The sequence below is a fragment of the Pteronotus mesoamericanus genome, unplaced genomic scaffold (genome assembly GCF_021234165.1).
Source record: "Pteronotus mesoamericanus isolate MK-2021 breed Mesoamerican mustached bat unplaced genomic scaffold, CSHL_Meso_final contig_116, whole genome shotgun sequence".
NCBI classification, from domain to species: domain Eukaryota; kingdom Metazoa; phylum Chordata; class Mammalia; order Chiroptera; family Mormoopidae; genus Pteronotus; species Pteronotus mesoamericanus.
The window spans coordinates 4287430-4301920 of record NW_026555027.1 but is presented as its reverse complement, the minus strand read 5'-3'; the positions used below and the strand labels follow the sequence as shown (position 1 = coordinate 4301920).

General features: G+C 55.5%; 1 protein-coding gene across 1 annotated transcript in view; it reads right to left on the bottom strand.

Annotated features, from left to right (window-relative positions):
- Positions 1-14491, bottom strand: part of DOP1B (DOP1 leucine zipper like protein B) — a 76074-nt gene that overhangs the window by 37194 nt on the left and 24389 nt on the right. The window contains exons 5-13 of the mRNA XM_054578183.1: positions 12932-13121; positions 11203-11301; positions 10775-10898; positions 8990-9099; positions 8624-8738; positions 5904-6024; positions 4323-4442; positions 2097-2199; positions 1305-1496 (exon numbers count right to left, since the gene is read on the bottom strand). Of these exons, the coding sequence (XP_054434158.1) occupies positions 1305-1496; positions 2097-2199; positions 4323-4442; positions 5904-6024; positions 8624-8738; positions 8990-9099; positions 10775-10898; positions 11203-11301; positions 12932-13121 (1174 nt within the window). The remainder of the gene's footprint in view (positions 1-1304; positions 1497-2096; positions 2200-4322; positions 4443-5903; positions 6025-8623; positions 8739-8989; positions 9100-10774; positions 10899-11202; positions 11302-12931; positions 13122-14491) is intronic.

The following is a 14491-nucleotide window of genomic DNA, read 5'->3' as shown; positions in this document are numbered from 1 at the left end:
CCCTCCTGCCGGGCAGCCCCTCTGCCTCCCAGCCCCGCCCACGGCACAGGCTTGCACAGGCCTGGCTGCTCGGTCTGTTCACACACCTGCTGCCACTGTGCCTGGCGGCTTCCGAGGGCAGAATTTCCCAAACCCTAGACAAGTAGAAAATAAAAATAATTCAGAGACCGTGCACCTCCAACTGCTTGTGGAACAGTGTCAGTCTTTTTGGAGGACAACTTGGTGGCCTTTCTCCCAGTTTAAAAAGAAATGGGTTTGACTGTGATCCATTTCTAGAAACCAATCCTCCTCAAACACTCGCGACTGCAAACAAGCTGTGCGAGGGTGCTGACTGCCGCACTGTCTGTAAGAGGGAGAAACTAGAAACCATCCAAGTAAGTAACATCAGCAGGGAAGAGGTGGGCCCTGACTGGCATGGCTCAGTGGGTTAAGCACCGGCCTGCGAAATGAAAAGAGGCCAGTTTGATCACCAGTCAGGGCACATGCCTGGGTTGCAGACCAGGTCCCCAGCTGGGGGCGTGCACATATGGGAAGAAAGTCCCTAAGCAAAGCAAATCAGTGTGTGTTATTGGTTGAATTGCATTCCCTTAAAAAAAAAAAAAAAAAATAGGTCCTAACCTCTGGCACCTGTGAACATGACCTTATTTGGAAAGCGGTTCCTTGCAGATGATCAAATTAGTCTTGGTGGTGGGGGGCGGGGGGCCCTAACCCAGTGACTGGTGTCCTTACAAAAAGAGGAAATGTGAACACAGGTACACAGGCACGCACACACAGGGCAGAAGCGAGGGAAGCTGGAGGCTGAGACTGGGGTGACGTGTCTACCAGCCAAGGAATGCCCACGACAGCCAGCTGACCACCAGAGCTGGAAGCCGGGAGCAGAGCCTTCCCGCACAGCCTCAGGAGACATCAACCTGAGGACAGTAACTCTGTATTCAAGTCACTCAGTCTGTTGTACGCTGTTACTGCCGTCCAAAGACACTAGTATCTCACTTATGTTTTTAAAAGAAGATGACGCACACACCAACAAGCACACGGAAAGGCCTGGTCGCTGGGCCACACCTGACCAAGAGCTGCAGCTCTGGCCCAAGCAGGGACCAAGCAGGGACGGGGTGAGGCGAGCGCGTGTTAACAACCTCCCTGCTGAAAGCTTTTATAAAGTGAAGATCTGAGACGCGTACTGTAGGTATCACCTGTGTACCTTCTAGTCCTCGCTCCTATCCTAACCGACCCCAGTTACTTTCTGCCCCAGGAAGGCACGAGTCCTCTTAGCTTGGAGCACCGTTCCGGCAGCTCCCGGCACGCACCACGTTTCCGCTGGGGGGCTCTGCGTCCAGGTAGGAGGGCGGCATCTGGACCTTGCTGAGCACCTTGAAGCACGTCTTCAGGGCGAGCGTGAGCTCAGCCAAGCTCAAAGCCTCCGCGTCCTCAGCCAGCAGCTGCACCAGGCAGGCGAGCACCTGCGGGAGGTGCTGGGTTTGCACCTCGGAGTAGAGCTCCTGTGAAACAGAGACACAGATGAGCGTGGTGCGGTGCACAGTCACGGGGCAAAGCGCCCTCACGTCGGCCGCTCAGACAGCCCAGCGTCTTCAGAGCATGAGGAGGTCTCATGGCAGCTCCTGAGTCAGAGAACAAAGTATTTCTTTTTGATCTGGACAAATCACTGGACTTTTGTTTTCTCCTTTCAAGTGGCTTTACCCTTTCTAATAGAAAATAACCACCACATGTATTTCCACTTTAAGGAGATGGGTTTGCTCTGAGAGAACTGGCCCACTACGGGGTTTCAAGGAGGACGGACATTTGCCCCCACTCCTGAACGGCTGCTGCACAGGAGGGCGCCCGGCCCCCACCTGGTCCGGGTAATGTCAGCTCAGCCCACTTCCAGCTGGCTCACAACTGTAACCCCTTTTCAACACGACATGAAACACGTAGGACATGACGTCCAGCTACGTCTCCTGTGCTGAGAGGACCATTAAAACCATGCAGTGTATTTATGTCGCATTATTCCTTCGCGAGCTTAGGTCTGTCTGACAGGCCCAGGGCGCGAATAAAATCATCCCAGGGAGCGTCGAGCCGGCCTGCACAGCCAAGGGCCTCACCAAGGGGATGACGTCCAGCAGGAACGCGAGGAGGGTGCACAGCTCCGAGACCGTCGGGGGTGGGCTGACGCTGCTCCCGGCGGCGGGACCCCGCTTCGCTGGCCTCCAGAAGTCCCCAGGGAAAGAAAACAGAGCAGGTCTTTCTCCCATAATAATTTCCCACGTTTCTCTAATTTTCAGTAAAACTACGTATTCTTTTTCAAGGCTCTGATAGTTCCAGTCAAGCTTTGGTGCCCGCGACCTCCTCACACAGAGACGTGTCCACAGTGTCCTGAACCTGCCTGTCCCCCAGGGGGGCTTGCTCTGACGTGACCTTCGTCAGTCCAGGTGAGGGCGGAACGGGCCCACGTGGGACGCAGGCCAGCAGGCCCGGAGCGCTGCCGCTGGCAACCGTTCCAGGCCCCGACGCAGAGCGCGGGCCTGTGCCTGGGGGGAGCCGGGCTGGAGCAGGCGCAGCCCGCAGCCCCGCCGACGCGCCGCAGGGGCCCGCGCCCAGTGACACCCCGGGGGCGGCGCAGGTGCCCCCGCTGCTGTCGGGGCTGCCCGCCCCGCACGGGCGCTCCACGCTGCTCGGAAAGAGCAGGCCGCGGGTGACACTGGTCAGTGACAAGTGGACACCGGCTCTCCAAACAGAGCAGCTCTGGGTTCGACTGGCTACCCCCAGACAGCGCGGCCCGAGGTGTTTTCTCCACTGTAAGTTATGGCCTCGTTACACTAGAGCCTATGGCAGCCCGAGGGTGACTGAAGGGCTGCACCCTGGGGACCTGGCTTCCAGGTGGCTGCTCGGAAGAAGCCTGCATCCGAGTGAGACAGGAAAGATGTCCCCACGGCAGTACCGCCATCAAGACAACCTTGGAACTCTGTTCACAGCATGGATGGCTCCTCTGTGTCTGTTACAATATACCTCCCAAGGACTGTTAACCCCCGAAAGAGCACAGGGCCGGCGTTATACACAGCTGGACGCCGCTGAGATAAAACTTCAACAGGCAGAACGGGCCTTATCACACTATACACAGTAATACAAGCACAGGAACCACCACGGGCAGGACAGACACTAATCTCGGATCCGCGGTGGGAGGGAGGGAGGAGAAGTGTTGCAACGGCGGGGAGTCGGCGGCATCTTGGTAGCGACATTTTATTCCACCAAAAAGAAAACACCACCACACCACCACCCTGAAAAGCAATGGCCACGTGTTGTCTGTAACTTCAGCAACGGGTGCATGTGTGTCTGATGTTATTCCCTGTTCTTTCTTACACTTGAAATGTTTCAGTTCATTTTTTTCCAAAGAAAGCACAGCTCCTCACTCTGAAATGGAACTAAGCTGGCCAACGCATTCAGTATCACAGGGGCCTTGTTGTTTTCTGCAGCCGCAGCAACAGCAGTGTGGCCCTCGCAGCCTCGAAGGCCCACGCCGCGGAGGAAGCAGGCGTTCCCAGGGCTCCCGTCCGGCTTGCCGCTCGTGTGCTGGGCAGTGCCGCCAGGGTGCTTCCTGCCTGTCTGGGCCGGGCTCCCCGCTCCGGCTCGCCCTGGGCTGTCCTGAGCAGCCGACGAGAATGCTAAGGCCCTCAGGCCAGAGGACAGCCCAGACAAACACTAAGCAAAGCTTCCATCACCGCTGCTGGGACCCAAAGTGCCGCAGCATAGAGCATCCCAACGGGGAGCGACAAGCATGCAGTTACACGGTGGGACCTAGGACAAGGCAGCGTTTGGGAGGCGGTGTTACTCCTCATCGACGGGAAGACAGATGGGCCAAGGGTTGGGAGGGAGCACGCTACTCCCCAGAGGACGCCGCCACCAGACTTCTGAGCTGGGGGACTTCACCAGGTTCCAAGTGACATACAGCTGATTACAGCAGCTTCAAGCATTAATGCCTTTACCTGACAGCCATACACTGATGATCTCCAACACGCTCTACCCTGTCAGAGCCACACAGAGGCTTCTTCCCTGGATCAAGCCTCCAGGAAACAGTGTGAAGAAAGCACATTTCATCCTGAACGAGGAACCATACTGAGGATTTTCTGAAGTTTGACTTCAATAAATAAAGAAGCTCCAGAGTTCCAAAGACGACGTGAACCTTCTTAACGGCGATGTGTTTTACTCTGTTGTAAGCGTAACTGAACCCTTTCTGGGCCTGAGCGCAGCAGAGACCGCTCACCTTTCGCCAGGCCCGTGGCATCTGACCCCAGCCCTTCCTGCGTGTCTGTCACCCCAGCCTGGCTGCTCACCGGAAGCAATCCTCGAAACACCTGGTCAGGTAATCCCAGAGAAAGTCTGAGCTGAGGGACGTGATCAGCAGGTTCACCGTTTTCACCGTCTCGGAGGCGTTCCTGTTTTCCTTTATGGCGCTGCGAAGGAAGAGGGTGTGCAGGAAGGCGTCTGTGACGAGAACACGCCTGCAGCACGGCGTCACTCACCGCCTACAGTTCATCTCGAGACAGACTGACAAACTCGACTAAAGACAAAACATCCCTGTTCTCATGTGGGAAAGGGTATGCACAAGGTCATCCTAGACTTTCTTAGAAATAAGCTCAATGCTGTTGTAAAAAGAATGACCTAGAAAACCAGCTTTAGTTCAACTAAAGGTATTTATATACTTTATTAGGGGAACAACATGGGTCAACCTTTCAAGAGGGAAGTCTGGCTGACATTTAAATGTGTATCCTTCCCAAATCCTCAACAAAATATGAAAATCAAGATGTTGTATTTTTTTTCTTTTTAAATGGTACATCTTCTATGACTCAGGAAATTTACTTCAGGGATTTATCCTACATAGAGCTTTGCACACAAAGCTGTGTGCACAAGGAAAACACTGCAAGATCATTCAAAATATTGAATATTGAATAAAGTGGGCACCACCTAAAAGTTGATCAATAAGAGAATGGCCAGTCAGATTTTCTTAAGTGATAAATCCTTAGCAAGGAATCTAAGGTAACCATTATATCCCACAGGAGAAGACAGTAGAGCTACTCACAACTTGCATTTAAAAAAAAAAAAAAAAGGCAACTAAACAGTATAATTCTATCTTTAAAGTAGAAAATACATATATGCATTTAAAGTCTGGAAAGAAATAAAAAATGTTTTATGTTTTTCACTGAAGGGCAGTGGGATTATGAGTAATATCTTCTTTTCTTGATACCTTCAAATACTGGTATATTGTACAATGAGTATTACTGTTTTCATATTCAGAAAAACAATAAACTCCTCAGGGAGAAAAAGCAAACACCAAGAACTCTTCATACATTTGAAATTAATGAACCAGTAAAATCTTCCAAATGATTCATCTTCTATATACACAATGCTAATTCACACAGAAGAAAATGATATCAAGAGTAAAGTGGTAAGAAAGAGGCTGTACTGTCTTAAAGAGAACAAAACCCAGGGCTGAGAGGGACCGGGACACCTGAAGTCCATGCTCCGCTGTGTCCCAAGCCCCCCACCCCTGCCCTCAGGGTCCCGGAGCCCGTGCCCTTACCCTGGCACACCCCCCCATTTCCTGAGACCCCTGTCCCCTGAGTCCACGGCCCTTACCCGTCCCCGCCGCCCTCCTCCCTGAAACTCACTCTTTGGGGAAACTAGACCCGGCTGCCCCTGCTGAACAACTTTTTACACTTGATCAGTAAGTGTGGTCTGCACTTCCCAGGCTAGGACAGAGACCAGCTCAGACGCCTTTTAAACTCCTCAGGGTATTCAGCAGGGAACAGCCTGTTCGTGCTGAAATAACCCACCCTGCACCTCTGCTGTCCCAGGGCTTCACAGTTTACAGTAAACAACAGGGAAAGACCGCGGCAGGAGAGGCAAACCCAGACCTGGTCAACGCGTTCCCGCTCTGCGTGTAGCGAGGCTGAAGGTCGGCGCCCAGAGCGTCTTTGCAGTAGGAATAGAAGGCCCGGATGACTTCCAGAAACAGGCTCCCAACCACCTGCGGTCCTGCAGTCCGAGAGAACATAGCCAGAGAAAGACAAACAATCTGTTTTTAAGTCAACAAACAACACATATCTGAATGCACAGTGTCTCTAACTATACAGACAACTCACGTCGCCTAAGACACATAGAACCTTTACGTCGTGCGGTGACAACTCCAACTGGGGGGTCTACATCCCTGAAAGCGGCCAGTGTCGCTGTAGAGCTCACTATGTGCTGGACACTGTCCTAAGTATTTTACGCCTATTACCTAACCCTCACGGCAGCCCTGTGACCAGGCACCACACACACCGCAGGTCTGGGGACCGGCGAAGGGACTGGCACGGAGGTCAGGCAACGAAGCCAGGTTCTGCTGGGTGCAGCCAGGGTCTACGCACGCTGTCTTGTTTTGTCCTTGTCCTGAGCTTGTATTTATTTACTTTCGAGTTTTTATTGACTTTATGGGGCGACACTGGTTAAGCGTGCACAGTGTTTGAGCTCTGCATAAACTGCTTGGCCAGAGACGTGACTCTGTGTAAACACAGCGGGGTTCTCTTAACCACAAGTTTGAGCGCCACGAAAGAAATGGCGCGGAGGGCTCGTGGAGGCGGCTCGGGACCTGGGCCAGCCGTGTGCTGGAGGGGCACTGTGGCCGCTCAGGCAGCGGTGCGGCAGTTGGGCGTTTCCATCCCCGGACAACAGCCAGCAGGCGGGGTGGGAAGGGCTCTCACCCCTGCACCCAGAACGGGGCACGCAGGGTTGGGTCAGAGGAAAAGCAAGCTCCGTCCACACGTCTGTGCAAAAAGCGACCTGCAGACTAATGCGGTCTTTTACCAGCAGCAGCAGAGCCCCACGCCCTTCCCACAGGCGGAGGCCAGCTGGCTGCCCCGTAGGCAGGGGACAGAGTGAGGCGGCGACCCGGCCTCGGAGCAGGAGGGCAGGCAGGGCTGGACACCGCCCCGCGCCTCTACTTCTACACCGCCCACGCCGCTGCCTCTCAAGTGTGTCTTCCCTTGGACAACTAAATGACCACGTAGAGCCAATTAAAAGGCCGGCATGACCGGACAGAAGCCTGCCATTTGTCCCTTCCAGAAAACACGACCCGGAGCCCGGGCGGGCAGCAACACCTCATGGCTCAAGGCGCACAGCCCCGACATAAGCCAGCCATCTCCAAAATACTAACGTGCATTTTTTTTCTTTGGATACTTCCCCCAGTCACACTGCAAGCTCCCAGTGCAGTTTCATAAGTCATTTCATTTTTCAGATTACACCATGGCCATGACTTCCCAGAGCTGCAGTCACTCCAACCAAGAGAACGAGCTGCTGGAGCCACTGCTGGTTGGCTGAGGGCGGTGGGGGAGGAATGTCTGCACGCAGGCCTGTGCGTAGCACCTAAGGGCGGAGCTGCAGGGACACAGGCTCCAGGCCTTGACCTTGGCCAGGGGCAGCTTGACCTGACCATGCCGCGCATCGCAAGTTCACTTGTGTCCCACGAATATCGTCGTGGGAATAGCGTATCTGAGTGGCATCAGGTAACACCAGTGTCTTGGCAAAGGAGCTCAGGCCCCGGGGCCAAACTCAGGGAGTTTTAATCCCAGCTCCTGGGTGGCCTCGGCAACAGACTTACCCTTGTTCAACCTCACTCTTTCCATCTGTGAAATGGGTCTAGTAAGGAACCCCGTCTGAGGGTTGCTGGAGGCCTAGAGGTACGATATTACATGAAGTGTGCACATCACTTTGCACAAAGGCATGGCTCAGCCGTCACTATGCCCAGTGGTGAAAATGCACCCGGACCTGAGTCTCCAGTCCTTCTACCCTGACTAGAAGCTTTCCTTCCTTTATGCCCCAAGAGCCTGGACCATCCCTGCCACACCGCAGACGCGCCGCGCCCGTCTCTCAGTGAGTCCGCAGAGGTCTCCTTCCTGAGGCCAGAGGGACAAGGTAACAGCCACCAGTGCTGGGCTCGCCCAAGCACTCAGGCGACGCCCTCAAGGCGGAAACCCAGGGACATGAGGGCTTTCTTCCCCGTTAGGGTGTTCCAGCAGATAGACACGAAGGTCCTGAGTGGACGGGAACGGCAGCATTTCCCTCTGAAGCAAAGGAGAGAGGAGGTCGCGTTCCTTGGCCGGGGCTCACAGCGCCAGTGTCAGAGGGGACCCTGTAGAGCCAGAGTCCCATCCACCCCCGTCCTCTGACTGAGGCGAAGACTGAGGCCCAGGCGGGGCCTGGCAGGAACGGCTTGTCCAGGGTCAAAAGGCCAAAAGGGGGAGGAGGGCCCACATTTTTCAGGAAATGAAATCGAAGCTCATTTGAAGTCTGACATGAGACTGAAGAAGTGTTCTTACAAAGCCACTACTGCACGTGCTCTGTGGGCACCCCTGCCACGCACAGCAGAGGCTCAAGGGTGTTTTCCTAACAAAAACATTCAAAATTCGTGAGTAAAACTTTTAAGTGGAACCCAGACAGGACCACTGAACCGCATGACAGGACCAAAGTACCTCTTGATTCTCAAATCCCAAAGATTCAATTACACTGACGTAACACGCTGCCTGCACCTCGCGTGTCCTAACTCCCTGAGATGGGCATCACGTTTGGCGCACGGTGGGGACCGGGCTGCAGGCGGTACCTATTTCTGGCTTGTCCAGCAGACTGATGAGGATGCGGAAGGGCCTCAGGTACGCAGCATGGCGCTCTTCTACGTCGGCGTCCGAGAACTCCTGGTGCAACAGCTCGGCCAGGCCCTGGTTTTTTTTAAAGCCACATGTTAGGATATTGTACACAGTGAAGTGCGACAGTACTGGTTGCTCCCAGGACAGAAGGAAAGCCGGGTGCACAGCACTGAGCCGGTGCGCAGGGTTTTCCTACCCGTGTCCCAGGGAACACGCCCGGTGTCTACTCTGAGGTCCCACAGAAAAACACCCTGAGGCACATGACAGGGCTCGAGGAGCACATGACAAGAACTGGGGCCGACTTTCCGGAAATGCTGCTTTACCTCAACTAAAAGATCCTTAGAATATTTTTCAAAAAAATATGAGGACTGGTCTTCGTAAGAATTCGAGAGTTCCGATTCCGGCACGACGGTATTTCCTTTGATGTCCGAACCTAGGAAGGGACAGGCGCGTGAGCTGTGAGCAGAGCTGTGCTCACGGAGCGAGCGCATCGACCGCGCGGAGGCCCCAGGCTGCGCTCTCTCTAACAGGGCGCTCCCCCAGCAGAGAACAAAGCCAGGCCCAGCGGGCACAGGGGCCCCTGACAGCAGGGTGCCGAGGACCAGGCCCATTCCACTGTCCCCAGAGTTCAGCCCAATCGCCTCTGACAGGTGTCATGACCAGGATCTAATGGAATGAGTATCATTTTAAAAGACAAGTGTTTACTTGCACAGCATTACGGGGAATCAGTTCTCATCTTATTGCCCTTGTTTTGGTCCTGGGCAAGTCTGGGAGGTGCTCGGGGCAACAACCAGCACCCCTTGGTTCAAGGAGTGAAGCTGGGGGCTCTGGGGCTGCGGCTGAGGGATCGGAGCCGACTCTGAGGTCGGGTCCCGGGTCCTCCCTCTGCACAGCAAGACCAGCCCCACAAGAGCGAGCCGTGCATTGAACAAAATCATCCCTCTGATAAAAATGCTTAAAGAGCCTGTCACTATGCATCTTGAAATTCTTTATAAGCTTCCATGCAATGGCTTCTGAGACGTTCATAATCGGAGAAGAAAGGGAAGGAAGGGTGAGACGACTTCCTGACTTGGGTGTGGTGAGATCTGGACGCTGGGGGTCACAGAAAGCTGGGGAGCACAGGGATGCCCGGGGCAGGGCAGCCCCTCCGCAGGACGCTGGGCTGCGGGGCACACGCCCTCACGCGTCTGTCCAGGCCACAGAAAGGGCAGCACAGAGAGAGCCCGAGTGGCAACCGTGGACGAGGGCGGCAAGACATGTTTGTGTGGGTTCATCAGCTGGAACAGGGGGCCTGCTCTGGCGGGGGGGGGGGCGGGAGGGGGGGGGACGTGCTGGTGATGGGGAGGCTGTGCCTGCGCAGGAAGAGGGGGTTATCATGGGAAATCTCTACCTTTCTCTGTATTTTTCTATGAGCCTAAAACTGTTCTAGGAAGATTAAGTCTTTAAAACAAAAAAAAAGCTGTAGGCTCCTTTCTCCACTGCTTTGTATACCATCTTTTCTTAGGTACACACATGTGGAATTTTATAAAGTTCATGGAAGTGCTTCCCTTTCAGCCCGTGACTTCCCCGACTCTGGCCCTGGGAAGCCTTCCAACCAACAGAGAAGGGCTCCTTCCCTGCAAGTTCGCAGGCAGTAAAACACAAAACACACGCTCACAGGATACACGCCCTGGTCCTCACGCCCTCCCAAAGTTACCCACATGCCACGGTGCCACACCCACCCACCCGCAGGGAGCCTTCCTTGGCACGCAGTCCCTGTTTGTGGGTTCCTCTCACCTGCCCTTCCCCCGAGAAACTGCTCCGCAGCAACGGGCTGCTGCTTGAGTAAAGGTCTAGCTACAGTTTTTTGTGCTGTTTAAAGCTTTTTAAGATGGAACTGAGCTAGCATTTCAAAAATCTCATTTATTATTTCCCTGTTTTTAAAATAAGAGCTGCGAAACAACCAAAGCCGCGGTTGTTCTGCAGAATCCAGCGGACCCGCGCCCCACGCAGTGTGTGATGTCGCTGCACACCAGGACTCAGAAATGTGCCACCCAGATCACAACACGTGCCAAACAGCAGCACGAGAGGCTGCCCGTCAGCCTTTGGTGACATGCGCCTCACGGTACCTAGCAACCACGCGTAAAGCCTCCTGTTCAGAGACATGTCTCTCCTGAGCAGCGTCTGGGTGGCGGCGGAGAGAATCCGCACGAGGTCCGCTCTGCGCAGGGGGATGGCTCTCTCCCCGGGGTCCTGTGAGGACAGGAGGCGGTGAAGTGAGTCCCCAGCATTCCAACAGGCGGCCCTTCCTGCCAGCCTCCAGAGCCTCCTCTGGGAAGGGCAGCTCTCCGCAGTGCCCGGGGACGGAAGCTATTCAGTTTCTGCTACGCCCTCACCGCCCTCACAGCAGCAAATGAGGACCTTTCAGCGCTGAAAGCCAGCGGCGACCACGAGCGCTGCTCCCCTCCCGGGACGAGCACCAGAGGTCCTGCCCGCCCTCCCCGCCTCCTCGGGAAGCACCTGCGGCATCCCCGTGATGAGAACGCCACGGACTCACCAGACAGGTGTAGAATGGGAAGAAGAAGAGAACGATTTCCAGGTTATTTCTCTGCACCAGAACATTGGAGTCTAACAGCGATGCGCACAAAGCCTTTACCTAGAAATGACAAACAATGCAAACGTTTCATTCCCAAGACATTTAATATCATTTGCAGGCTACTTTCTAGTTACAAAAACGAAAGCAGCTTTTCCAGGGAACCTGACGCCACTGTGCTAATCCATGAGGAACAGAACAGTGAGGGACACACATGAGAAGCCTGGGTTCCAGACTGACGCTCGGGGCTGTGTGACTCTGGGAAGCTGATCAGCCTGTCCCGCTCAGAGCTGGAGGGTTGTGGGCCAGGTGCGCGGGTTCTGAGACCTCAAAGTCCATGATTCCAGAAAGGAACGTCTTTAGGTTCCAACAGAAATGTTTGGTAAACTCAAACTCCAAAGACATTTGGTCACAGGGACCCCCAACCAATTCAGTACCTGGTTCAAGTGTCTGGGGACAGAGAGTGTGATACGGCTGCACGACAAGGTGACAGAGCTCTGAGACACATGCCAAGGAGAAGCTATGAGAATTCCAAGGAAGAGGGGGCGTGATCCTTGTCCTGTGGAGAGCTGGGCTGGAAGGAGGCCCTCCACTGAGGCCCTGGGGAGGACAGGTGGGCAGGGCGGGTGGGGGGCGGGGGCGGGGGCCAGGGGGCGGGGGCGGAGGCCAGGGTCCGAGGCCGGGCAGGGGCGTGCAGGGCCCTGACGGGGAGGGCGAGGTGTTCGGACGGCTGGGAGCACACTGTTAAGAATACTCCTGAGTGGGACTTGAGGCAACAGGAAGCCAGGTATTTTTCAGGCACAGTGTAGACTTGAGCAAAGATGTGCAAATCTCTTACAAATCGAAAGGGAGGGGATGGGTGGGAAATGGAAAGAGGAGAAACCACTTAGAAGTACGTCATGGCCTGGAAGGAGGACTTAAGAATTGGGGCAGGGCCGTGAAAACGGTGAGGAGGGGACAGCAGGGGAGATGAGAGCGAGGGCCGCCTGTGCAGGTGCTTTTCATGGGCCCCCTCACTGGGTCCCCAGCGGCCCGAGAAGCGGGTCTGTCGTCCCAGCTTTGCAAAGAGGCATGGACTCGAGGGTAAGTAATTCACACCAGGCTGCAGACTTCCCTACGGGAATTCAGTCTCCACCATTTTAAGGTCAGAGTGTGGTGCCCCACTAGGTGGCGACAGACAGCAGGCCATCAAACACGAAAGAGATGGTGTTAGGGAGGAGAGATGAGGTTCCAGGTTTCTAAGGTCATTAGAAGGCCTGTCACTATCCCTGCCAGGAAAGAGAGCTGTCCTTGAAGCAGCAACAGGGGACGAGCAGCTGAGGCACCCCAACAATCCAGTTTTGAGGGCAACAGCAGCTGCGGCAGGACCGGGGCAGGGACCACCAGGGAGGGCGGGGGTCAGCGTGGCGCTGGGCAGAGGGAGAACACGAGCCTTGGGCTGAAGCAGCAGGGCCCGCGCGAGGCTCTCCACATCGCTGACAGCGCGCCCTGCACTCAAGAGCTGGGCCCTGGGGGGCACTCCCTGGGTGCATAAATATCGCGATGCACGTGTTAAAAACAAACAGCACATCCCGGACCTCCCTGTGTGTGGGGACCTGGCCTCCTTGCCGGGCTCGGCAGCTTCACGTCACACGCTCAGACGCCACGTCCCCTTCCAGCCCCGGCGATGGCCCCAGTGGGGCGCGGCACCCACCGTGAGCTGGTGGTCGGTGCCCAGCATGCACTTCTGCTCCTTGCCGGACGCGTCCCTGCTGATGTGGCTCACCACGAAGAGCGAGGCGGGGAGGCGGACGGACGGGCTGGCCAGGACGCCCCCCCACAGGGCGGCATAGAACACCTCCCTGCCGACCACCAGGGACAGTCTCAGGAGCAGGGCGTCCGTCCTGCGGACAAGCGGCGACAGAGTGTAAGGGCGGTTCCCTGCGGTGCGTGCCTTGCGGCGCTGCTCCGCGAGGGCTCCGCCGACAGCCCAGCTCATGCTGCCTGGCCAGGGAAACGCCTTCCTCCTCCCGTGCTGAGCCGCGGCCATCTCTTGTCTTTCTGTCACTGTCACTGAAATGGACTTTGCTAAAATGCACATATCCTGAGGGTTACAGCTTCTTGGCCAAGAGGCACAGTGTGACAGGCAACCCCGAGATCCGTCCCTGCCTCTGGCCTGGCCTTGGGTGCTGGGCTACTTTCCTGGAGGGTGGGGCCCCCACCAGAAAGGGGACAAGCAGGGTGGCCACTTTCTTTGAAGCACAGGGAGCCATTAATGTGTCAAAAAAAAAGGGAGATGTGACTGACTGAAGACTTTAATAACGACAAAGGTGCTCCCAACGTGAGCACAGCCAGCCGAAAACGTGCCAAGTGACATCTGACTTCAGAAACACTGGGGACGAAATCCACCTGGGCCTCCTACTCCACTGCCATTTCCCGAAAGCCCGGGACAGTGTCCCCTGTCATGGCGCCCCCCGCACCTCCGTACAGCGACCCCCACTCCGGGAAGCTCCCTTGCTGAGGCTGACACACTTGTCTCTTATCTTTAACAAGGTCTCTCCCACACCACATCAGCAGTGTCAGCAGCAGGTTGGGGCCTGCTTTTCCCCACGCCGACCACACCCAGGAGCTCCTTTGCTCGGGCGCACCTGCCGCTGACCAGAGCACCTTCCCTGCCAACAGTGAGGATGAAGCTGGTGGCAGGGTGAGAGCATCTGCCAATAAGCAGAGGCAAATCCCTCAGCAACTTCGCTTAATGAGTGACCTGACCCAGAATCCTTAGCGGCCCATTCCTCACATGCTTCCTATTTGCGCAGAAGACAGAAAACTGTCACAGAAGGAGCAGCCTGTGGCCATGTAGTGTCCTCCCTGGGTTTCTGGTGTCTAAGCTGTGCCCGCCGCCTCCTGGCTGCGTCCCCCGCACAGGCTGAACCTCTGAGCATCGCAGCTTGCCGCTGCGAGACGGGGAAAGAGACGGAGGTGCCGTGAAAATGGCACGAGTCTCGGGTAAGACACTCGGCCCTGGCGTCCCTGGCGCCCTGATGAGCTGGCACGCAGAACGTCTGCGACTCTCCCTTTTATGATGACCCCAATCGTCTCCAGCTTCCTTTCAATGATCAGTTCAGCAAGTACAAAAACATTTCAGACAAAACGTCTGCTCCCTTTTTGTATTAGAAATGAATTCTGTTCTCCTTAAAACTAGTCTGAGCCTTTTTGTCTCATAAAATATTTGTAGGAAATGATGCGCAGTTTCATCTTCTCAGAAAATAAGCAC